This window comes from Chionomys nivalis, chromosome 4 (assembly GCF_950005125.1).
Source record: "Chionomys nivalis chromosome 4, mChiNiv1.1, whole genome shotgun sequence".
NCBI lineage: Eukaryota > Metazoa > Chordata > Mammalia > Rodentia > Cricetidae > Chionomys > Chionomys nivalis.
In genome coordinates this window covers 105,541,830-105,565,045 of record NC_080089.1, presented here as the reverse complement: position 1 = coordinate 105,565,045, position 23,216 = coordinate 105,541,830, and the positions used below count along the sequence as shown (strand labels likewise).

Below are 23,216 nucleotides of genomic sequence, written 5' to 3'. Positions count from 1 at the left end.
AAAAAAGAGGCTGTAAGATGGTTCAGCTGATAAAAGTGCTTGATGCCCAAATCTGAACATGAGTTTGGAGTTTGATCCCTGGAACCCATATAAAAGAGGAAGGAGCCAGCCGGTCGGTGGTGGCGCACGCCTTTAATCCCAGCATTCGGGAGGCAGAGGCAGATGGATCTCTGTGAGTTTGAAGCCAGCCTGGTCTACAGAGCTAGTTCAAGGACAGGCTCCAAAGCTACAGAGAAACCCTGTCTCAAAAAAAAAAAAAAAAAAAAAAAAAAAAGTGGACACAAAGTTGCCCTCTGACCGTATGGTGTTCCATAAACTCCATAAAAATGCATCCACAGTCTCAAATGAAATGTTAGTTTCTCCCTCTGTTTCCAAGTATAGCTTTGTAGAGGAAAGAGCATCAGAAAGAAGTTCAAGGTCCTCAGATAAACAGGATCAGTCTGAGCCACCCCTGTCTTAAAAGTAAAATTAAAAAAAATCCAAGGGAACCCAAGGGCAAATCATATTTATCTGATTTAAGTTATGTGTATGAGTGTATTGCCTGCATGCATGAATGTGCACCACATGTGTGTCCGGTGCCTGCAGAGGGCAGAATAGAGCATCAGATCCCCAGGAGGGGGCCTTACAGATTATTGTGAGCAACCACGTGAGTGCTAGGAAGTGAGCCTGGGCCTTATGCGAGAGCAACAAGTGCTCTTAACAGCTGAGCTACTGCTCCAGCCTCAGAAGGGCAAATTGTTAAAGTGGGCTTAACAAAGTTGTTGGACAAGGGGCTGGAGAGATGGCTCAGTTGTTACAATTCTTACAGAAGATTCTAGTTTGACTCCTAGCACCTACATCATGCCATTCCAAATGCGTATAACTAGCTTCAGGGGAAATCTAATGATTCTGACCTGTGTGTATGTGTGTGTGTGTGTGTATGTGTGTGTGTGTATGTATGTGTGTATGTCTGTCTGTGTGTGTGTGTGTACTGATAAACTAGATTCTGAAATATAAAGACAAGAATACCCAGGACAGGAGCTAGAGAGATGACTCAGTGGTTAAAAGTACTTGCTGCTCTTGCAGAGGACACAGGTTCAGTTCCCAGCACTGACATGATGGTTCACAACCATCCTTAACTCTAGTTCCAGGGGATCCAAAAAACTTCTTTGGTTCTATGGGATCTAGGCGTGAACATGGTACATGACACATACATTCAGGCCAAACACACATACACATAAAAGGAAATAATTTTTTTTTTTTTTGCTTTTTTCAAGACAGGGTTTCTCTGTGGTTTTGGAGCCTGTCCTGGAACTAGCTCTTGTAGACCAGGCTGGTCTCGAACTCACAGAGATCCACCTGCCTCTGCCTCCCAAGTGCTGGGATTAAAGGCGTGTGCCACCACCGCTCAGTGTAAATAAATGTTTTTAAGAATACTTAAAATAGCACTGCTAAAGAAAATCAAAGTTAGGAATTCAACTTCTATTAGGTATCAGACTTGAAAAGGTATTGCAGCTTGTTGGTTTAGGGACAGATACACTACTGTTACTAATCTAGGGAGATGCCTAAATATGGGAATTAGATTTTTTTTAGTTTTTTTTAAATTTTAGTGTATGAGTATTCGGCTTGCATATATATTTATGCACCACATGTATGTCTGGTGCTCACTAAGGCCAGAAGAAGGTGTCAGATACCCTGACACTGGAGTTATAGGTCGTTGTCAGCCACCATGTGAATGCTAGGATTTGAACCCAGGTCTTCCAGAAGAGCAGCCAGTGCTCTTAAGTGTTGAGCCATCTCTTCAGCCCCTGTTTTTTGTCTTGAGAATTTCATTATTCAGCCTTGATTGAACTGGAACTTGCTGTTAAAAAAACAGGCTGGTCTCAGTTCACAGAGATCTGCCTGGAGTACTTGCATTACCACTCCTGGCTTTGTTTTCTGTTTTTCTTTTTCTTTTTCTTGGAGACAGAGTTTCTTTATGTAGTTTCTCTGTCCTGGAACTTGCCCGTAGATCAGGCTGGCCTTGAACTCAGAGATCCACCTACCTTGCCTCCTGAGTGCTGGAATTAAAGGTGTGTCTCACCACCATCCAGCTTTAAAATAAAGATATTTAATAGAACATAAAATGCTCTGGACAAATGAAAACATTAGTGAACTGGAATACATTATAATTATTTTTATTTATTTATTTATTTATTTATTGGTTTTCTTCGAGACAGGGTTTCTCTCTGGTTTTGGAGCCTGTCCTGGAACAGCTCTTGTAGACCAGGCTGGTCTCGAACTCACAGAGATCCGCCTGCCTCTGCCTCCCGAGTGCTGGGATTAAAGGTGTGCGCCACCACCGCCCGGCCTAAATATTTATTTATTCATTATGTATACAATATTCTGTCTGTGTGTATGCCTGCAGGCCAGAAGAGGGCACCAGACCCCATTACAGATGGTTGTGAGCCACCATGTGGTTGCTGGGAATTGAACTCAGGACCTTTGGAAGAGTAGGGAATGCTCTTAACCTCTGAGCCATCTCTCCAGCCCCTACATTATAATTATTAACAAATTCTTATTGTTAAGTGGCAATATTAAGAAGGGAGTCAGTCAGGTGTGGCAAAGGCCTGTAATCCCAGCACTGGGGCTGAGACCTGAGGATGTCAGTTACTTGCTGGTCAGAGCTGCATAGTGAGACCTTGTTTCAAATAACAGCAACAATAAAAGAATGGTAACCAACCCACTGCAGCCCTGTGATCTTATAGACAGCCTCTTTGAAGGCTGAAATAGAAAAGTTATTCAAGCTGAGGCAACACATCAAGATCTTGATGGATTGATGAATAGATGACAGACAGACAGACAAGGAGACTTTATTGTAAGTATAAAGTCTAAGGACTTATATGTTGAATACATATGTAAGTCAATAAAAGATATACAAAATTTACAAATCAATAGATACATGGGTAAGAGATTTGAATTAGCCAGGTGGGCAGTGGTGGTACATGCCTTTAATCCCGGCACTGGGGAGGCAGAGTCAGGCAGATCTCTGTGAGTTCAAGGCCAGCCTGGTCTACAGAGCTAGTTCAAGGACAGACTCCAAAGCCTGTCCTGAAAAAACAAACAAACAAAAAAGAAAAAAAAAAGAGAGAGAGATTTGAATTAGCCTTACAGCTCCGAATAAGTGACTAGCCAGGCAACCAATAAAAAAGAGCTCAATGCCTTTAAGTCATCAGGGAAATACAAATGAAAAAAATAAATTGTATCAGAACAACCAGAATAAAAATGACAAAAGGAGTTGATTCTCTGTGTGTGTGTTTGTGTGTGTGCTTCATATTGAATACAAAACTTTGTGCATATTATACAAGGACATCCCCAGTCATACCAAACTTTGGGGAAGACAGAAAACATTAGAATTCACAGATACCACAAGAATTTACATTTGTAGAAATACTTTGGGTAAATATGTCAGCATCTTTTTTTTTTTTTTTTTTTTTTTTTTTTTTGGTTTTTCAAGACAGGGTTTCTCTGTAGCTTTGGAACCACTCCTGGAACTAGCTCTTGTAGACCAGGCTGTCCTCAAACCCTCAAACTCACAAAGATCCGCCTGCTTCTGCCTCCTGAGTCCTGGGATTAAAGGCGTGTGCCACCACCGCTCGGCTAATACGTCAACATCTTGACAGTGATTCTATATTTCTAGTGTTAGGACCCCACTCCCAACCCAGTCACCCAATAAAAGTATATGAATGGTAAGAAGGCACGTATGAAATTGCTCCAGGTAGCATTATTTGTAATAGACAAAAATTGATACTAGGGCTGTAGTGCAGGCAGAATATTTGGCTAGTCTGTACAAGGTCCTGAATTTAAAACCTAGCATAAAAAAGAAGCCCAATGTGGTGGTGCAGTTCTCTAATTCCAACACCGGGAGATAACTGCTCAAGACCATGGGCTACACAGTGAAGAGAACCTGTCTCAACAAGAAGATAATAAAATGTACAAAAGCCAGGCAGTGGTGGTGCACGCCTTTAATCCTAGCACTTGGGAGGTAGGCGGATCTCTGTGAGTTTGAAGCCAGCCTGGTCTACAAGAGCTAGCTCCAGGATAGTCACCAAAGCAACACAGAGAAACCCTTTCTCCAAAACAAACAAACAAACAAACAAACAAACAAAACAAAACTGGCTACTATTGTTTTTTATATGTTTTATTTACTTATTTATTTATTATTTCATACCAATCTCAGTTTCCCCTCCCTCCTCTCCTGTTTCCCCCCACCCCACCCGCTCATCGCAGAGGGTAAAGCTTCTCCTGAAAAGTCAACTAAGTCTGTCCCATCATCACAGCACTGAGGCAGGAGCAAGGCTCCCCCATCACCTCTGCCATGCCTAGGCTAAGCAAGGTATCTCTCCATAGAGAACGGGCTCCACAAAGTTAGTTCATGCATTTGGGTCAGATCTGGGACCCACTGCTAGTGCCCCATATACTGCCCAAGCCACACCATTGTCACCTGTATTCAGAGGACCTAGTTTGGTCCTGTGCAGGTTTTCCAGTTGCTAGTCTGGAACCAGTGATCTTCCACTTGCTCAGGTAAACTGATTCTGTGGATTTCCCTGATGACCAAAGATACAAAATAATCCCACAGTAGTTCATAAATACGTACAATAAAGGGTTATTTATTTAGGGGAGACTCAAAAATCACTGTCCTAGATCACAGTCCTCTGCACAAACAGGGAACAGGAACAGAGTCTAGCAACCAGAAGTGAGAGCCAGAAGCAAGAGAGTGAGCACAGGCTCTACAGCTGCATTTATAGTATAAGATGCCATGCCCAAGTGGGCTGGTATCGTAAAGACTATTGGCTGAAGGAGCAGAAGGAGCTCCCATAGCACCTCCCCCTTTCATTTAAATAAGAGAGTTCCAAACCCAATACTATATACACAGGCTGGAGAGATGGCTCAGCAGTTAAGAGCACTGCTCTTCCAGAGGTCCTGAGTTCAATTCCTAGCAACCACATGGTGGCTCACAACCATCTTATTAGATCTGGCGCCTTCTTCTGGTATGTGGGCACACATGGAGGCAGAATGTTGTATACATAATAAATAAATAAATAAATAAATAACACTGTCTCTCTCCATCAGAAAAAGATTATCTTTAAAAAACCTATATACGCTAGGAACAGATATCAAGTATAAGATTAGAATTACAACCAGCATGAACAATATTAAGCAAGGAACATATGCTAAATGTCTTAATAAACATCCTATCGTAAGGAGTCTAAGTCTTGTATTGGAAATGGCTTGACTAGATCATAAGAGGAAGGTAACTACGAGTAACTAATCTTCAACCCCATCGAAGGCCTGAGAAGGGAGATAATATTACTTGAGTAGGCAGGAAGTGCAATCAAACAGCTTAAAAAATGTGCAGTAGATGACAGAGACAAATGGCTGACTAAGCAATCAGCTAAAGTCTCATTTGCAATGTTGAAGCAACCAACTTTGGCTAAGGCCTAGAGTAACTGACAGACCATTTTCAGAGGCAGGATTTTTTTTTATTTTTATTTATTTTTTTTATTTTCAAGACAGGGTTTCTCCATAGCTTTTTGGTTCCTGTCCTGGAACTAGCTCTTCTAGACCAGGCTGGCCTCGAACTCACAGAGATCTGCCTGCCTCTGCCTCCCGAGTGCTGGGATTAAAGGCGTGCGCTATCACCGCCTGGCCAGAAGCAGGAAATTTTACAAAACCATCTCACCCTGTCTTTTCAAGATTTGACAGTCTTTTTTCTTATATCCTTCTTGTCCAGTCCAGACATCATACATTTTGTCAGTGGTTGAGGCATGGGCAGTTTCTTGCCCAAAGGCCAGTTGTGCCAAGAAGACAAACTCCAAGTGTAGTGTCTTTGGCGCTCAACACTCTTGTTGTAATAGGAGCGGTGGGGCTGTGTCCCACTGCTCAGCTCCCGGCCAGCCAGCTAGCTTTACCAGAAATAATTACATGGAAACTGTATTCTTTTAAACACTGCTTGGCCCATTAGTTCTAGCCTCTTACTGGCTAATTCTCACATCTTTGATTAACCCATTTCTAATATTCTGTGTAGCACCACGAGCTGGCTTACCAGGAAAGATCTTAACCTGCGTCTGTCTGGAGTGAGAGAATCATGGTGACTCCCTGACTCGGCTTCTTTCTCCCAGCATCCTGTTCTGTCTACTCCGCCTACCTAATTTTCTGTCCTATTAAAGGGCTAAGGCAGTTTATTTAACCAATGAAATTAACTCCTCCATCATACTTTCTTGGGAATAGATCGGTGCTGCCAGGAGCAATCATGTCTCACGTCAACAGAATCCTAAATTATTTAAACGCCATGTTCTACAGATCTTTGAAGTGGTTGAAGGTTACCTATTTATGCAGAATGCAAGGTTTATGTATCGAAAGAACCTAATTAGTCTGACTAAAAGCATAACAAACATGAATGACTATTGACCTATAATACTTAATACCTATATAACTTAACGATTAAGACTTCATATCAGAATATTATACAATCTTTAAACAACTGTACAATAAAGAGGACAGTGACATAAAAATGTAAACGATGTATAAGTATCTTAATCAGAGGTAGAAATATATAATGCAATTTATAAATATATCCTAAAATTGTATCAATATACATAATGTCTTAAACAAAGGTAGAAACATGCATGTATACAATATAACAACAAATTTGCATAACTGTACAGGTATTGTAAACAGAAATAATATATAATTTGAACTTGTATCAATATACAAGAAACTTTACCAGTGTAAACTGTCCATAAATACTCACTCATAAGTACTCACTCTATTAGTCACTATTATTATTATTATTATTATTATTATTATTATTATTATTGTGAATAAGTTCACAGCAATTACCTATTATCCCATTCAATCTTCCTGTTTTTTTTTTTAGATATTTAGGCCTACATAATTTTTACCCCAACCCCCAACCCTATGCAAGTAACAATCAACCTCTAAATATTGTCTCTAACTGTGAGGACAAATTTTTTAAGGAGATAATATTGAAAACAAAGTTAATTCCTAGAATCAAATAAAAGAAAGGAAAATAGCGTAAGTCTTGCACAATACCTTCCACAGTATAAACAAAATAATTATTGAACTCCTGGATGTTATCAGTCATTTTTTGTAGTTTTTCTTTTTTTTTTTTTTTTTTGGTTTTTCGAGACAGGGTTTCTCTGTGGCTTTGGAGCCTGTCCTGGAACTAGCTCTTGTAGACCAGGCTGGTCTCGAACTCACAGAGATCCGCCTGCCTCTGCCTCCCAAGTGCTGGGATTAAAGGCGTCCGCCACCATCGCCCGGCTTTGTAGTTTTTCAAGATCTTACCTGTCATTAAGTAATTACAATGAATCAGAGTAGGTGTAATAACCACTATCGGCCAGCAGGTGTCGCAGTTGCAGCCATGTGGCCGAGAGACACTAGCTGCAACGAACAGCATGTATTGCTTACTTAAGTACTGAAAAATATGCTTTGTTTAATAAAATAAGAACAGTTATTAAGGCAGTCAAACGATTCTGAGAGTTGGGGCCCAAGATAAAGAGAAAACTCAAAGTTTTCCGTCAGTTCGAGTTGTGGACTCTGGGCACAGCAGGAATCACAGGCAGCAGTGTGTGGGTTGCACACCAGGGAGCACTGAGCAGCAGCTTGCTGTGTCTGAGGCACAGCTAAAACTGTAGGCAGGAGAGTCAGTGCCTAATGAGCCACGGGGCTGGTGGACCAATCCCAAAAGGTGTGGACTGGTCCCCACGTTCCGGAGCCAGATGATGGCGGAGTTCAGAATTATGTATAATAAAGCGTTATTTATTTAGGGGAGACTTACAGATCACTGTCCTAGATCACAGTTCTCTGCACGAATGGGAAATGGGAAGAGTCTAGCAGCCAGAAGTGAGAACAGGAAGCAAGAGAGCGAACGCAGGCTTTACAGCTACATTTATAATATAAGAGAGCACGCCCACATGGGCTGGCATCTTAAAGGCTAGTGGCTGAAGGAGTGGAAGGAGCTCCCACAGCATTTCCCCATCATTGTCTTGATCCCTTTGTTGATACTATTGCTTCTCTCTCACTTTGATTGTATTCCAGGAGCTCAGTACAGTGGTTAGTTGTGGATTTGTGTATCTGCTTTCATCTGTTTCTGGAAGAGGGTTTTTAGCTTCTCTGGGGTTGTGGACTGTAGGCTGGTTATCTTCTACTTTATGTCTGGAATCTACTTATGAGTGAGTACTTACTGTATTTGTCTTTCTGGGTCTGGGTTACCTCACTCAGGATTTTTTTTTTTTCCTAGTTCTGTCCATTTGCCTGTAAATTTCAAGATGTCATTGGTTTTTTTTTGTTGTTGTTGTTTTTTGTTTTTTGTTTTTTACCACTGAGTAGTACTCCATTGTGTAAATGTACCACATATTCTTCGGTTGAGGGGTGTCTAGGTTTTTTTCAGGTTCTGGCTATTACAAATAATGCTGCTATGAACACAGTTGAGCAAATGTCCTTGTGGTATGAGTGTGCATTCTTTTGTGTATATGCCCAAAAGTGGTATTGCTGGATCTTGAGGTAGACTGATTCCTACTTTTCTGAGAAATTACCATACTGATTTCCACAGTAGATGTACAAATTTGCACTCCCACCAGCAATGGAGGAGTGTTCCCTTTACCCCACATCCTCTCCAGCATAAACTGTCATCAGTGATATCAGTGATTTCAATCCTGACCATTTTGGCTGGTGTAAGATGAAATCTCAGAGTTGTTTTGATTTGCATTTCCTTGATGACTAAGAATGTTGAGCATTTTCTTAAGTATTTTTAGACCATTTGAGAATCTTCTGTTGAAAATTCTGTTTAGATCTGTACCCTATTTTTTTTAAAATATTTATTTATTTATTATATATATATAGTATTCTGTCTGTATGTCTGCAGGCCAGAAGAGGGCACTGGATCTCATTATAGATGGTTGTCAGCCACCATGTGGTTGCTGGGAACTGAACTCAGGACCTTTGGAAGAGCAGGCAATGCTCTTAACTGCTGAGTTATCTCTCCAGCCCTGTACCCTACTTTTGAATCAGATTATTTGGTAGTTTGATGTCTAGTTTCTTGAGTTCTTTGTCTATTTTGGAGACCAGCCCTCTGTCAGATGTGGAGTTAGTGAAGATCTTTTCCAATTCTGTAAGCAGCCATTTTGTCTTGTTGACCATGCCCTTTGCTTTACAGAAGGAAGCATCCCAGTTTCTTTTTCTTTTTTTTTTTTAAGATTTATTTATCATGTACACAGTGTTCTGCCTGCATGTATACCTGCTTGCCAGAAGAGAGCACCAAATTGCATTATAGATGGTTGTGAGCCACCATGTGGTTGCTGAGAATTGAACTCGGGACCTTTGGAATAGCAACCAACACTCTTAACCACTGGGCCATCTCTCCAGCCCCCAGCTTCTCAGTTTTAGAAGGTCCCATTTATTAATTATTGCTCTCAGTGTCTGTGCTACTGATATTATATTTAAGAAGTGATCTCTTGTGTCAATGTGTTCAAGTTCACTTCCCACTTTCTCTTCTATGAGGTTCAGTGTGGATGAATTTATGTTGAAGTCTTTGATCCATTTGGATTTGAGTTTTGTGCTTGGCAATAGATACGGATCTATTTGCATTCTTCTACATGTTGACATGCAGTTATACCAGTACCATATGTTAAAGATGTTTTCTTTTTTCTATTTTTAGCTTCATTTTCAAAAATCAGGTGTTCATTGGTGTGTGGGTTAATATCAGGGTTAATAATATCTTTGATTTTATTCCATTGGTCCACCTATTTTTATGCCAATACCAAGCTGTTTTCATTACTGTAGTTCTATACTAGAACTTGAAGTCAGGAATGGTGATGCCTCCAGAAGTTCCTTTATTGTACAGAATTATTTTGGCTATCCTGGGCTTTTGTTTCTCCATATGAAGTTTAGTATTGTTCTTTCGAGATCTGTGAACAATTATGCTGGAATTTTGATGAGAATTGCATTGAATCTGTAGGTTGCTTTTGGAAGGACTGCCTTTTTTTTTTTTTTTTTTTTTTTTTACTATGTTTATCCTACCTATCTATGAGCACGGGAGATCTTTCCATTTTCTGATATCCTCTTCAATTTTGTACTTCAATGACTTAAAGTTCTTGTCATACAGGTCTTTCACTTGTTTAGTTAGAGTTACCCCAAGATATTTTATATTGTTTGTGGCTACTGGGAAGGGTGATGTTTCTCTGATTTCTTTCTCTGCCCACTTATCACCTATATATAGGAAGGGTACTTATTTTTTTTGAGCTAACCTTGTATCCTGAATTGGCCACAATTGTAATCAATAGTGGATACATAGCTGAGAGTATTTTCCAGGCAACATTGGGAATAAGCAAACTGCAGTCATATACTATAGAAAATGAACCTCAGATGCTGAAACAGAAGCCAGGGTTTATATTATGATTCCATGACAGAATTTATCAACGATTGCCTTTGGAGGGAAGGAGTAGCCAGAGATTTAGTGAGCACAAGCGCCAGTGATGGTCCTTTGTCTGGATTGTCACTATCTCAATTTATTAAGTCAGGGTCTTTGTGCTGTTGTTTCAAGTTTTTTCTATGTAGCCCTGGCCATCCTGGGACTTGCACTGTCGACTAGGTGGCTTTGAACTCAAGAGAGCACCTGCCTCTGCCCCCCAAGTGCTGGGACTGAAAACATGTACCACGACACCCGGCTTCACTTTTGCTTCTTAAGCCCATCCAAATGCTGCTTTTATTGGCAGGGCTCTCTGTCCCTCTTCCTCCTGCACATCTATCCTTCCAAGCAGCTAGAGAGGTGTGTCTGACTTCCCTTCCTGAGAGGAGTCTTTTGGCTCACCATAATCTACCATTATGGCTACAGTTCTATGTTATGAGATCATCGCCAGGGTATCCTGTCCTGAAGGAGTCCTGTCCCTCCCCAGAATGTTTGGAAACATGACCCAGTATTTATGTAACTGTTGTCTAGGACTTCTGCATCTCTCTCTCTCTCTCTCTCTCTCTCTCTCTCTCTCTCTCTCTCTCTCTCTCTCTCTCTCTCTCTCTCTCTCTCTCTGTGTACATCACGACAGAAAGCACAGCAGCCGATGCCGTCTGATGTTCCTGCCTCAGCTTCCCAGGAACCCTCTGTTTTTCACTGAATTGCGTTGTCTCCTGAGAACAATGGTTTCCCACCTGCAGCACTCCAGTGAAAACAGGGCTGGTTGGAAATCAGCGTCATTAACTCTGGATGTGCAGGGCACAGGCTGTGTTCCTCCACCAGGAGCCTGCAAGCTCAGCAGTCTGACAGAGCCAGTGGCTAAGGAAGACCGCTGAGATTCCCTCTACCCTACAGGTTTCCTATGGAATGCTGTCACACTTTCCTGAGCAACGAGTTGAGGCCCTGCCCTGAGCCTCTATCTACTGCCTATTTTGTGTGTGCACGCACAGCATGAAGGCTAGAGGGTGGTAACATGTTTTTCTTTATTGCTCTGGACCTTTAATTTTTTTTTTTTTTTTTTTTTTTTTTTTTTTTTTTTTTGGTTTTTCGAGACAGGGTTTCTCTGTGGTTTTGGAGCCTGTCCTGGAACTAGCTCTTGTAGACCAGGCTGGTCTCGAACTCACAGAGATCCGCCTGCCTCTGCCTCCCGAGTGCTGGGATTAAAGGCGTGCGCCACCACCGCCCTGCTGGACCTTTAAATTTTTATTTACATTTTAAAATATATGTATGTGCCCACTACATTTATGTCTGGTGCCTGCAGAGGTCAGAACAGGGCACTAGATACCCTGGAAATGGGTATTGGGAACCAAATTTAAGCCCTCTTCAAGAGTAGCCAGTGCTCTTAACTGCTCCTCTATTTAAGGGAAAAATTTTACTTTTAATCACGTGTGTATATATAGGTACTGAGTGTTTGTGCAGTCCCTGAAAAGGCCAGAAGAGGGCACTGACTGGATCCCCTGGAGCTGGAGGAGTTATCAGCAGGTTGTATAAGACTCCTGATGTGGGTGCTGGAATTGGACTGGGATCCTCCCCAAAAATGTAGATGCTCTTAACCACTGAGCCATCTCTCCAGCTCCTCCACCTCCCATTTTTGTAAAATACATTTTACGAGGATGCAGCAGAGCACGCATGTGGAGGACAGCTTGCAGGAGTTGCTTCTCTGCTGTGGGTACTGGGGATCAAACTCAAGTACATGCCACCACACCTGGCTCTTTACATTGGTGCCAGGAATCCAAACTGAGGCAGCAAGAACTTTCCTAAGTCATTTCTCCAGTCTCTGCCTTTCAACACCCTGATACGATTCTGGGTGTGTAGATTTGTATAAGGAATATGGACCTCAGGTAAGAAAGACCTGAAGAACCAGATTTAATTAGTCTGTGGGCCCTCACTTTTCCCCCACCCACTTTAATAAGAGCTACCATGCTGACCTGAAATGAGGTTTTATCCACCTCTGGCCTCTAATAACGCAGGAGTGCACCCTTGACCCCATCCTGATCCTGGTTAACAGATTCCTTCAATACAGAACTGGCAAGATCTCTGCTGAGGTCACAAAACAAGAGATCATGGTGGACCAAATAGTAAGGGCCAGCATACTCAGGGAGAGCAGAGCTGGGAGAAGGGCCTGCTCCATTTTAGACTAGTTATGCAGGGCACATGCGTGAGGCCTGGGTTTAATCCCCAGTACGAGAGGGAGGGACATGGAGGACAGAGAAGGGAAGGAACAGAGAATAGCTGTAACTGTGCAGGGCTAGATAACTTTATTTTTTATTTCTGGTGAGAGATCTCACTAAGTAGCCCTGACTGGCCTGGAACTATGTAAACTAGGCTAGTTGTGGGTATCTACCTGCCTCTGCCTCCCAAGTGCTGGGATTAAAGGTATGCGTCACCATGGTCAGCAAAAGATATAAATGAAACTCAAAAGATACCTACAAGTGTGTCCCAGGGGCACTGGCTTGGCTAGGCCTCAGGAGAGGCTGAACAAGGCCTTAGGACTTGTCAAGGCCATCACCTCTCTGGGCTGCAGGTGTCAGTATAAGCTAGAGCGGTGAGGTCCTGAGACCCCATCTGCCCCACCCATGATGCCAGGATCATACAGGGAAGCTCAATTCCTGATGCCTAGGATTTATTTTGGAAGGAGAGCTTAACACATAGGAAAATAAACATGGCTTTCGGTCTACTTTTTTTTTCCTAGAGAAAATAGATTCTGTCATTGGCGTTCTCAGTACCATCCTCCTGATCCATGAGGCTCCAGGATGAATGGCCTGTCTTGAAATCCCGCTTCCAAGGCAGCAGCCTGGCCAAGGCCTCTGGGGTTGAAAGTAGGAGTCCAGGGACAGCAGTCCCTAAGGGGTAAGGGCTGCACATGAGCGACACTCACTGCAAAGCTAAGGCAAAGAACAGAGCTGGCGGGAGGTGCCTCCCCTCACCCCCAGGACATGGCTCACTGAGGCCCAAGCCTCAGACCAGGCAGTGGGTAGGGATGGCGGTGGCCCAGCCTGGAGCAGCAGCAGGACTCTTGGGTATGCACATGGGTATGGGGGTGGCATGCTGAAGAGGCAGCCAATCAGCAAACAGAGGGCCTTCAGCTTGCACATTTCCTCTGCCCAGTAGAATCCCCAGACTATGGTCCCCAACGAACACTTGGCCCCTTACACCGACTCTACTTGAGATAAGGGGCCTGGCTCAGATTCCTTCGAATTCTTTATCCCCTCATAAAGTCTGTGCAGAACATTCTTAGAACAAAGCCCCCGCGTTCCCTGCACCCTGTCCTGGGCTGCAGAGAAGGGAGAAAAAAGAAATGCTAGCTGGGGACCTCTCCCAGCTCTGGGAATTCCTTGTACATCTCCTGGACAATCATGTGGTCCATCTGGCACTGGGGTGAGGCCTCTTCCTCAGCCAGGATGCGCCGCAGTGTAGCCTGCAGGTCTGACAGCCGGTGGCGGTGTTGCAGGTAGGATGTGGAGCGAACCACTGCATGCATCAGGGACAGGTACTCCATGCGCAGCTGTGGGAAGAGCAGGTTGGCTCAGAGACCCCAGAGAAGTACTGCAATCGCTCTCAGGGAGGGACTGGCCACTTCTGTCCCATGGACACACGACTACAAACCAGCTTCACTTCTCAAATACCAGAACTGCATCTCTAGGACCCAGAATGCAGTCAACACAAAACGGCCCTCAGAGCTGTTGAGTGAATGAATGAATTAGTCCAGCCACAGAGTCCCAGAATATGGCTGTCCTGGGAAGTCCTGCCAGTCCTATGGTGCTAGGTCCCCTAGATTTCATGTATGTCAGTCAGAATCCTTGGCTTCTTCCTGTCTCTTGCTCCAGAAGATCCTAACTACACCCACGACTTCAAACAGCAATTTACTCTCACACAGCTCATGCAGACCTGTCCTGTGAGCATCCAACAGGAACAGTCAATTGCCTGCTTGTTATCTCCCGCCTATCTCAGACAGGCAGAACCACACATCCACCACCAGCCTCGTCTTCCCCAACGTCTCCAAGGTGAAGGGCTTCCTTCCCATGCCCTTTACTCCAGGAAAGAAACACTGCTTTGATCCAAAAGTTCAGGCCCCAATGCATGTGCCCCGACCCCTCTGTATCCAATCCCACTGATTTTCTCTGCTGTGTTGTCCTGACAGTACGACTGCCTATTTTCTAGGGCTTTGGAACCTCAGGTGGTCTTGTGCTTTCCGACGTCCTTGTCCTCAGCTCTCAGGACCACCTGTCTTCACTAGAACCATCAGTGGGGCCCACCACCGTGTGTGCCCTGCCTCCGCTGCTCACCTCCTGCCGTGGTCCTCTCTCTCCATTTCGTGCTTCATTTCTCTATGCTCCCTGGAGAACTCCCTCTGGTCAGAGCATGGACCAGCACCCCCCACCTTTACAAGACCCTCTCTGACCCCATGTTGTTTCCTTTGAGCGCCTGCCTCCATTTGTCTGTCTCCCTGGACAGAAAATGGTTCCCTTCATTGACTGCTTCCTTCCAAGTCCTTCCTCATTTCCACTCCCCGAGTAACTTCAAAATTTCCCAAACTTTCCATTCAGACTCGATCCTCCAGTGGTACTGGCAGGGCCAGCTTGTCACACCGCTCTCCACGTGGCAAATGCAAAGGCTACCTTTTTGCCATCCTCTCCCGCTCGAAACACTGATCTGTGGATTGCTCCTGCTCGCCTGGTTTGGCTCCTGGGTTTCTCCTTAGCTGAACTTCTTGTGTCTTGCTGACTGCATCTGTCTAATTTCCTGGTGGCCACACTCTCTCGGAAGCTTTGTCACATGTCTAAACAGACAACTCCCATAGGTCTCTAGTCCCAACTCACCCACAGCCTCCCTGGTGACCTGGCGCTTGAACATCTTGCAGGTGTCTCCTAAATATTTTATTTTTTTCAGTTCTGGGGATTGAAGCCAGGGCCTCATGGATGTAAAGCAAGCCCTCTATCAACTGAGCTATCCCCCAGCCCTTGTCCTCAATCATAACCCATTCGAAACACAACTCGATGCTTCTCCCAGAAAGTCCTCGGGCCTCCTCCACTAATCACTGGCATTCCTTACACCTAGCTGCTCAAAACTAATCCAGGAGCAAGGTCTGCTGGGCCCACAACCAGCACAGCCCAACCTGACCTATTTCACCACCCAAATGTCCTCTCGCCACCCACTCACGCCACGGGCTTCCTGCCTTCCAATCAGCCCTCACTCAGGAAGGCAGTGAGTTACTTCCTCTTCTGAGGAGCAATCCTAAGACACAGCTGCAGCCTCCAAGGCTCTGCAAAAACCCCATTTCCTCAATTCCCCCACCCCAACTCTCTCCAGCGTCCTGCTCCAGCTGCCACACAGTTGCCATGGATTCTGACATACCTGTCTTGGTCTCTGGGCAGCCTTCCACTGGCACTTGGCCTGGCACTGGTAGCAGCCGTCCTGCCCCCTCATCTCCACTCAATGTCACATGCACCCCATTCTGGTTGTCATTCAGCTCCCATCCCCACTGCAGCAACCTGCAGGCACCTTGTCTCCAGGTGACAGGTCCGCAATCTGCCGCACAGTGATGTCAATAAGTGCCATCATGTCTGTGTGGTAGAAGATGGAGGCGGTGGCGGGGCTGCTGAACACGTCCTGCAGGAACTTGAGGACCGCGTGTGGTGGCTGTGGCTCGTGCTTGAAGATACGGACAGGATCATCTAGAAGGCAAAAGTTCACAGGAGTAACGGAGACCCCACTTGGGGTCCCGGAGTCACCCTGGAGGACTAGGGAAGTCAAGGCAGGGAGGTGACGGAGTCACAGGGCACTGAAGTGCTACCCATGCAGGCTTCTAGGCTCTCACCCCCTCTGTTCAGAAGCAAAAGCAGCTTCTCAGAGAAGATCTTAACATTGGTGTGTTTGCTCAAGGCGGTCATGATGACATTCTGGTCAGGAGCTGAGGAAGGACATGGATGAACACGAGGTAAGAGTGTGGGTGCAGAGCCCACAGAGTCCCGCTTTGGTTGGCCACCCTCCAGATGGGTCTCACCCCACCCGTCAGGTGCAGGTTGAGAGCCAGAAGCAGGTTCATGCAGAGGTCTGGCAGCTGCTCTGTGGTGTCCAATGGAAGGCCGTCCTCAACGATGCTTAGCAGGAACTGGGCAAAGGGCGTGCCCAGGTGTTCTGAAAAAGGAGCATAAAGAAATCTACAGGCCTAACTTTTCCTCCCCACACAATCCAGCCTCCTTGGTTTTCTGTGAGCCTTGGGAACACCCTCTTCTTGTCAGGCCATAGACAGCAGATCTCTGGGCCCTTGGGCCCTATGTGGGTCCCACCTCTGGCTTTGGTTGGTCAGCAATCTGCATGCTTACCGTAGTGTGCATAGGGCACCGCCTCTCCCATGGAGAAGACCATGGCCAGGATGAGAGCCGAGTAACAGAGCTTCTGGTGGTCTAGGGGGGGAGGAGGGAGTAGGCGGTCAGCAAGCCCCAGAGAGCTGGGCATTCCCAGCAGATGGTGGGAACACTCTCCCAGTGGCAGTGAGCAGCCCCCGCCCCAGCTCACCCTGTGTGTCGGTCTGCATGTCTCGTGCCAATTCCACAGGCAGCACGGAGGATACCAGTGTGGAGATGATGGCCGCATCCAGGCTGCACATGGCACCGAAGCACTTGAGGAGCAGCAGCCGCAGTGACGCTCGGTGTTCCTGGCAGAAGAAGCTGTGTGCTCAGTGCCCTGACTCCTGCCCGCATCCTTCTGTGCCCACTCCCTTGCCCCATACGTACCATTTGGTAATAGGCCACCAAGGCCAGGACAGACTCAAACTCATTCCTTTTGCACATTTTTTTGCAAACTTCGGGGTCTGCATCAGTCTGTAGGGAAGAGGAAGAGAGAGAGTCACCCAGTAGGAGACGAGCATGCGTGGGCAGAAGAGACCTAAGGAGTAACAAGGGATGGCACAGGGTGGAGCCACTGGTCCCCCCATACCAGGATATGCAGCAGCTCTTCCAGATAGCAGCGGATGACATCCTCATCCTCGTACAGCGCCCAGCTGCGCTGCTGGGCGTCATCCTTCCTTCGAGCCAGGTCCGCAAAGATCACCTCAAGTCTCTGCTGGTCATGGCAGACCTGTCCTGAGGGTAGGGCTGTGCTCAGGTCCTGGGGGAACAGGGCAAAGTGTGGCTGAGTAAGATTCCTGTGTATCACCAGCTCCAGGACGCCTCCAAGGTCTATCTCTGAGCTGAGGTCCCATGAAAGTTCCCACTGGGCAGGTCAACTCCAGACTTGATCTCCTGGTACAGGATCCTGTTTAAGACACAGCCGTGGGAATCACCAACATCCTGACTCTCCCCCTGAGGCAGTGGGCATTGATCCTGTCACTCCTTGGAGGTGACTCAGAATCCTCATTCCCATTCCACCTGACACCAGGCCTGTTGTATTTGACACGAGCTGCTACACCCAGCCCAGGCCTATATACCACTGGTCTACAGCCTTCTACTCACTCCAACCAAAACCAGAGGTGGAGTCTAAGGAAACACCTTTGATTGAAAGTCACAGGCTACCTTTGACCCATCCAAACCCTATCAGGTAGCCAGGACTCACTACCCCCATGCCTTCCCCTGCCCATCCTCCCCCCCCCCACCACCACCAAGACAGGGTTTTTCTGTATAGCCCTGGCTGTCCTGTCCTGGAACTCACTTTGTAGACCAAGCTGGTCTTGAACTCATGAGATCAGCCTGCCTCTGCCTCTTGAGTGCTGGGATTAAAGGCGTGTGCCACCACACCCTACGCCAGTGTCCTAATTGTGTCATGGGACCATAGCCATCTTGAAACGCCCACATCTCCGTCACTACCATCCAGGTTGGCACCTAGCTCCCCAAGCCCCTTTTCTCTGCACGTCCAAAGCTGGCAAGGCATTGCTCTCACCTACGTCCCGTGTCAACTCTTTCCCTGCACCCAGATGGAGGCCCAGCAGATAGCGGTAAACCCCTCCAGGCGGCAGGAAGCTTCCACTATTCCCACCTCATCCTGGTCTTATCACCTGCCTCAGGCTCACCTGCTCCTGAGTGCTCACTACCTCCTGTTCCCACACTGTCTGTGATCCAGCCACACCAGCCACCAGCCACTGTCTTCCAATTCCTCCTTCCTATGAGCCAAGCTCTGTCCTGCCTCTCGGTCCTTGTCCAGGCTGAGCCTCTGTCTAGAATATTCTTCCTTCTCTTTTGTGGGTCAACTCAAATGACCTTAATACCCAGCAAAATGAAAGCCCAGAGCCAGAGCTCAGCAGATACCTGTCATGACAGCCTGAACAAATGTGTGGGGCAGGAGCGGGGTGGGACTAGCAAGCTGGGAAGGCTCCTTGGCCACACTGCCCACCCTCACCTTGCCCTCTACCAGCGAGAGGAGGACCTGCTCCATGACAGGTGAGCTGGCTGGTACGGTGGCCTGTATGTGACCCACCACGACACCAATGGCCACGCGACACAATTCATGGCTCAGACCAGTGTTTCTCCGCACAAGCTCCATCAGCTCCGCCCCAATGGTCCTTGGCACAGCTGCCTCAGCAGCTGGCTTCTCCTCTGTGGTCTCCAGGCTCAGGGCGTCCAGAGCTTCCAGGTCATCCGTGGCTGAGTTTGTATCAGCTGCCACCTCCTCTGCAGGGGGCTCAGGGGACGGTGCCTTGGAGGGAGAGGGCTGGGCCTGGGACACAGTGGTGTGGGCACTTCGGCGAGGTACGGGTGGAGGTGTGGGAGAGCAGCTGGAACCTAGCTCAGAGGGGCTGGAACCAGTATAGAGTGTGTCCATGGAGGTGCTGCTGACTGATGAGCCACTGGACACAGAACTACCCCCGGAGGGTACAATGGTCCGACCACCTGTGAGAGAAATGTAACTGCTACGCTGGGGCAGCCCATTGGGGGGCCAGTGCTTCCCCGCCTAGAGACCGTGACCCTGGTACAGGACCCAGTTCCACTGCTAGGCCCTATCTCCTCGCCAAGCCTAGAGCCCCCAACCACCCAAATACAGGGCCTCTATATTTCCTCCACGTTCAGAACTCCCATTTATCTGTCTGTCTGTCTGTCTGTCTATCTAACATGGGCAGAGCAACCATCCCAAGCACAGGGTACTCCCATCCCAATTACCCCAGTCTGGCCCTCTTACCACTCCCTGAGATCACCAGGGTCTCACGATCTCGGCGCTTCACTGGTGGGGGTGGGGTGGTAGGTGTTGCTCGGCGAGGCTGTGGTGGGACCTGAGAGAACAGAAGTGGGGTCGGGGGAAGACAGGCTACTAGCTGCCCCTGTGACCCAAATGGACCCCTCGAGTCTCTGGAGAAAGTCTGAGTCCCACACACCTTCTAGAAGATACCCTCACTCCATACCTGGTAGAGGGCTCCATCTGTCCCAAGATGCTCAGAACTGGGCAGGCTGTGCTGCCGTTCAAAGCCAGTTCGACACATGCCATTGGGCTGCCTAGATGCGGCAGAGTCCAAATGGTGGTCACTGGTGGATGAGGTCATAACGGAAGCACTGGAGGCTGAGGGACCCCTTCGAGACAATGTCTCTTTCCGGTGATGGATCAGCTTCCTGATAGAGAGACAGACATATCACGGTGGGGAGATTCCTCCCTACTCCCAAAGTCCTCATCTGGTACCTGTGGGATGCTGAGACCTCAGTACAGGTCTCCCTACTTCCATCTTTCCATTCCTTTCTGTGGTACCTCATCCTAACCTGGCTCCATAAGGGAGCCTACCCACTACCATGCTCAGGGGCGGTGTTCCCATCACCTCTCAGACACTCACTGAAGGACTCCGCGCTGCTGCAGGCTGTACTTGCCACCATCGCGCATGGCTGTGTTGTGCACAGCCTCAATGGCCCGGTCAATTGCTTGGAGGACATCTTGCTCCATGCCCTAAGGGTAGGAGGGCAGTTAGACCTGGGGGCCAAGTGGGGTTGATGAGCTCAGACCCAGCCTAGACTGGAACTAGGTGGAGGACCCACTGAATCCCAGAATTGCGGATACTAGCAGACAGCCACAATGGAGAATGGGCTGAAATGCTCAAACTGTACGACTCAGGAGGCAGGGGCAGAGGGTGGACTCTGCAATGGCATTTTACATCCCCCCCCAGGATTTTATCTCATACAGGGACTCTTGGCAAAGGCATTTCTGAAAACCATAGGTCTAGAACGAAAGCACAGAAATCCCAGATTGGGACCAGGCATGTACACCTAGCCCATCCTCGGGTTGGCTCAGAGCCCAGAGCGAGATGCCAAAAGGAAGACTCCAGTGTCTAGAATCCTTAATCAGTCTCTCTGGATGCTGCTGGTCCTTCACAAAACCAAGGTCACACTCCAAAACAACCCTGTCCCCACAAAGCCCTTCCGGACAACTGGAAGAGAAGAATGGGTCAAAAGAACCTCCCGTTTCATCCTCCCTAGCCGTCCGCCTCTGGGAAGCCACTCTGTGCTGTGGTAAAGACAGGACTGGATCCTGGCCTATACTGTCATCCTCCACAACCAGGAGTCCATCCTACTCCACAGTCAGGCATGGAGGGAGATGTGGGTTACAGCTGTGGACTGGCCAGCCTACATGGCCTACCAGGGTACACAGGAACCCCAGAGCAGAAGAGAACACGCTCCAGAGTGGAGTTTTGTTGTTGTTTTGGCTGGCCGGGTGGGTGGTTTTTTGAGATGAGAATCGGTACAGCCAAAGTTGGACTGGAAGCCCAGGCTGGCCTGGAACGCCTGGTAATCCTTCCAAATGCTGAGACTGTGGGCATGAGCCATCACGCTTAGTTCCAGAGTAAGTTTAATAAGCTCCTCTGATGAGGGCGGATGGGTACAGGAGTCTGCAAAGTCCTTTATGTAGCCTAAGAGGTTCAGGGGTGGAGGGGGCAAGAAGACAAGGGATGGGGTTTGGGGGAGGCAAAAACAGAGTAAAATACATGTATACACAGATAATATGACAGACGTGAAGAGAGAAGCCCAGAGGCAGGCCGTGAGAGACGGAGCAGGAAGACGCAGCTCCACGGCAGACTGGGAAGTTGGAGGAAGAAAGTCAAACGCCAGGTAGAGTAAAAATGAGACAGCGATGCGCAGAGACCGTTCTTGCCTCCCCGAACTCCCAGCCCTACTGGCCTGGCTGCGGCTCCGAGGAAGAGGCAGGACATTCCCTGGGGGTCCCCAACAAGACCCCAGTGCTCAGAACGCTGGGCTGGGCGTGACACATTTCAGATCCAACTGACCCAAGCACCTCTAGGGGAGACTGAGGGCCTGTGAAGAAGCCCCCAGAACCAAGGGTCCCTCCCCTTCTGTAGACCAGACCACAATCCCAACTTTAGCACATTATTTCTGTCCTTGACTGGGCTGGGACAGGATGTTTCCATAGCTAGGGTCCAGGGCAGGGCCCCCCTTCTTCCTACAGATGAACCGGAGAACCACAGGATCACTCCTGAGGAGACAGGAACTGGAGCTGCAGCCTCCACTGGAAGGAAACCAGGCCATCTTCAGCACGGGAAGCCACGGAGGAGGCTCACTTCCTCACAGTGTGGGCAGCTCCTATTCCAGGATGGAGCTCCCCAGATTTCCGAGGAAGGAAAACCCGAGAAGTCAGGGCTGGGGGCTTGGGGGAAGTGGAGGCAGTACCAGGGAGCCTTGCCAGCAGGGGCCTTGGCTCCAAAAGGGTTGGGGGAATAGTCCTTGGACAGGTGGGTGAGTTCGGGATACAGAGATATTACAGGAATTGGGGGGTCAAATAGGAATGGGAATGCCTATGACTCGGGGGTCCAAGTGTGTGGGTAGGGTTTGGGGTTGAGAACTGGGTAAACAGGTGGTGTTATCAGTGTCCATGGAGGGCACGGTGGTCTTTATGGTAAAGGTGGAGACTCCAAATGGGGTGGGGAAGGAGACGAGAGTGTGGAATCCTAGGGACTTGGTAATGGAGAACAATAAGGGTCTTGGGGACTTGAGTATCTGGGTCCAGCTAAGGAATTCTATTTATATGGAGGTTCTGATTGTGGATACGGGGGTGCCTGGAGTGCCAGTCTTTGAATGAAGCTTTTTCTAGGCCTGCGATTGGATGTCAAAGGCCTAGTCTTCGGTGGGCGCTGATGGCTCCTGGGGTCTCAGTCCTTATGGCTCTTGGGACTTAAGGTCAGATTCTCAAACTCCCTGTCTGGTAGTAGACCTGGAGAAGCAACCTGGCTGGGCTTCCTGGATCGGTTCTGCGTACTGGTGAAGGGGTTCGGGCGAGAGGCCTGGCTGGGAGGGACACACTCACCTGCAGACGATGCAGGTAGGCAGGCGGCACGTAGCCGGTCTCGCCACTGCGTGCCCGTGCAGCTAACCACCAGTGGGTGCTGCTGCGCTCCAGCACCAGGAAGGTCTCACCCGCGGCGAACGCCATGGCGTTGGGCTCCGCCGAGCGGAACGCATAGAGCGCGCGGTACATGGGGCCGGGCCGGGTAGCGCCGGGGCTGGGTACGCGACGAAGGTTGCGGTCCCTGGAAGCCAGGCCCTGAGAGCCGCGGCGCGCTGCGCTCGCCCCGCCCCGCCCCGTGACACGCCACGCGTGCGCATGCTCGATCGCCGGAGCCCCGCCCCGGGAACGAATCGGTTCCAGCACTGGAGCGCCGCGCCCCCTGGCGGCCCTGAGAGGTTCGACGGGGCGGGGTGTTGCTACAGGGACTCTGGACGCTCGGACCTCAGACTCCAGTCGGGGGCTCCAGGTCCTATCTCCCTCTGCCTGGCTATCCCCCCCATTCAACCTCTCCCTC

The 23,216-nt window shown here is 48.0% G+C and overlaps 1 protein-coding gene across 1 annotated transcript; it reads right to left on the bottom strand.

The window, feature by feature from the left end:
* Positions 1 to 12,755: 12,755 nt before the first annotated feature.
* Positions 12,756 to 22,994, bottom strand: Nckipsd (NCK interacting protein with SH3 domain). Its single transcript, XM_057768587.1, has 13 exons — positions 22,721 to 22,994; positions 20,244 to 20,353; positions 19,824 to 20,028; positions 19,604 to 19,694; positions 18,827 to 19,317; positions 17,432 to 17,602; positions 17,230 to 17,316; positions 17,012 to 17,150; positions 16,819 to 16,899; positions 16,502 to 16,630; positions 16,311 to 16,403; positions 15,995 to 16,167; positions 12,756 to 13,997 (listed from the first exon to the last, which is right to left on the bottom strand). Exons 1-13 carry the CDS (start codon positions 22,889 to 22,891, stop codon positions 13,794 to 13,796), a joined length of 2,145 nt encoding a protein of 714 aa, XP_057624570.1. The 5' UTR covers positions 22,892 to 22,994; the 3' UTR covers positions 12,756 to 13,793.
* Positions 22,995 to 23,216: the final 222 nt, after the last annotated feature.

What these genes read in the sequence shown, in the direction of transcription:
- Nckipsd (XM_057768587.1), bottom strand. Translation starts at nt 22,891, where the DNA reads ATGTACCGCGCGCTCTATGCGTTCCGCTCGGCGGAGCCCAACGCCATG. An exon ending in AAGAGCTGCTGCATATCCTG is followed by an intron (nt 17,317 to 17,431) that starts GTATGGGGGGAC and finishes TCTTCCCTACAG; the next exon opens with ACTGATGCAGACCCCGAAGT. An exon ending in TGGTGGCCTATTACCAAATG is followed by an intron (nt 17,151 to 17,229) that starts GTACGTATGGGG and finishes TTCTTCTGCCAG; the next exon opens with GAACACCGAGCGTCACTGCG.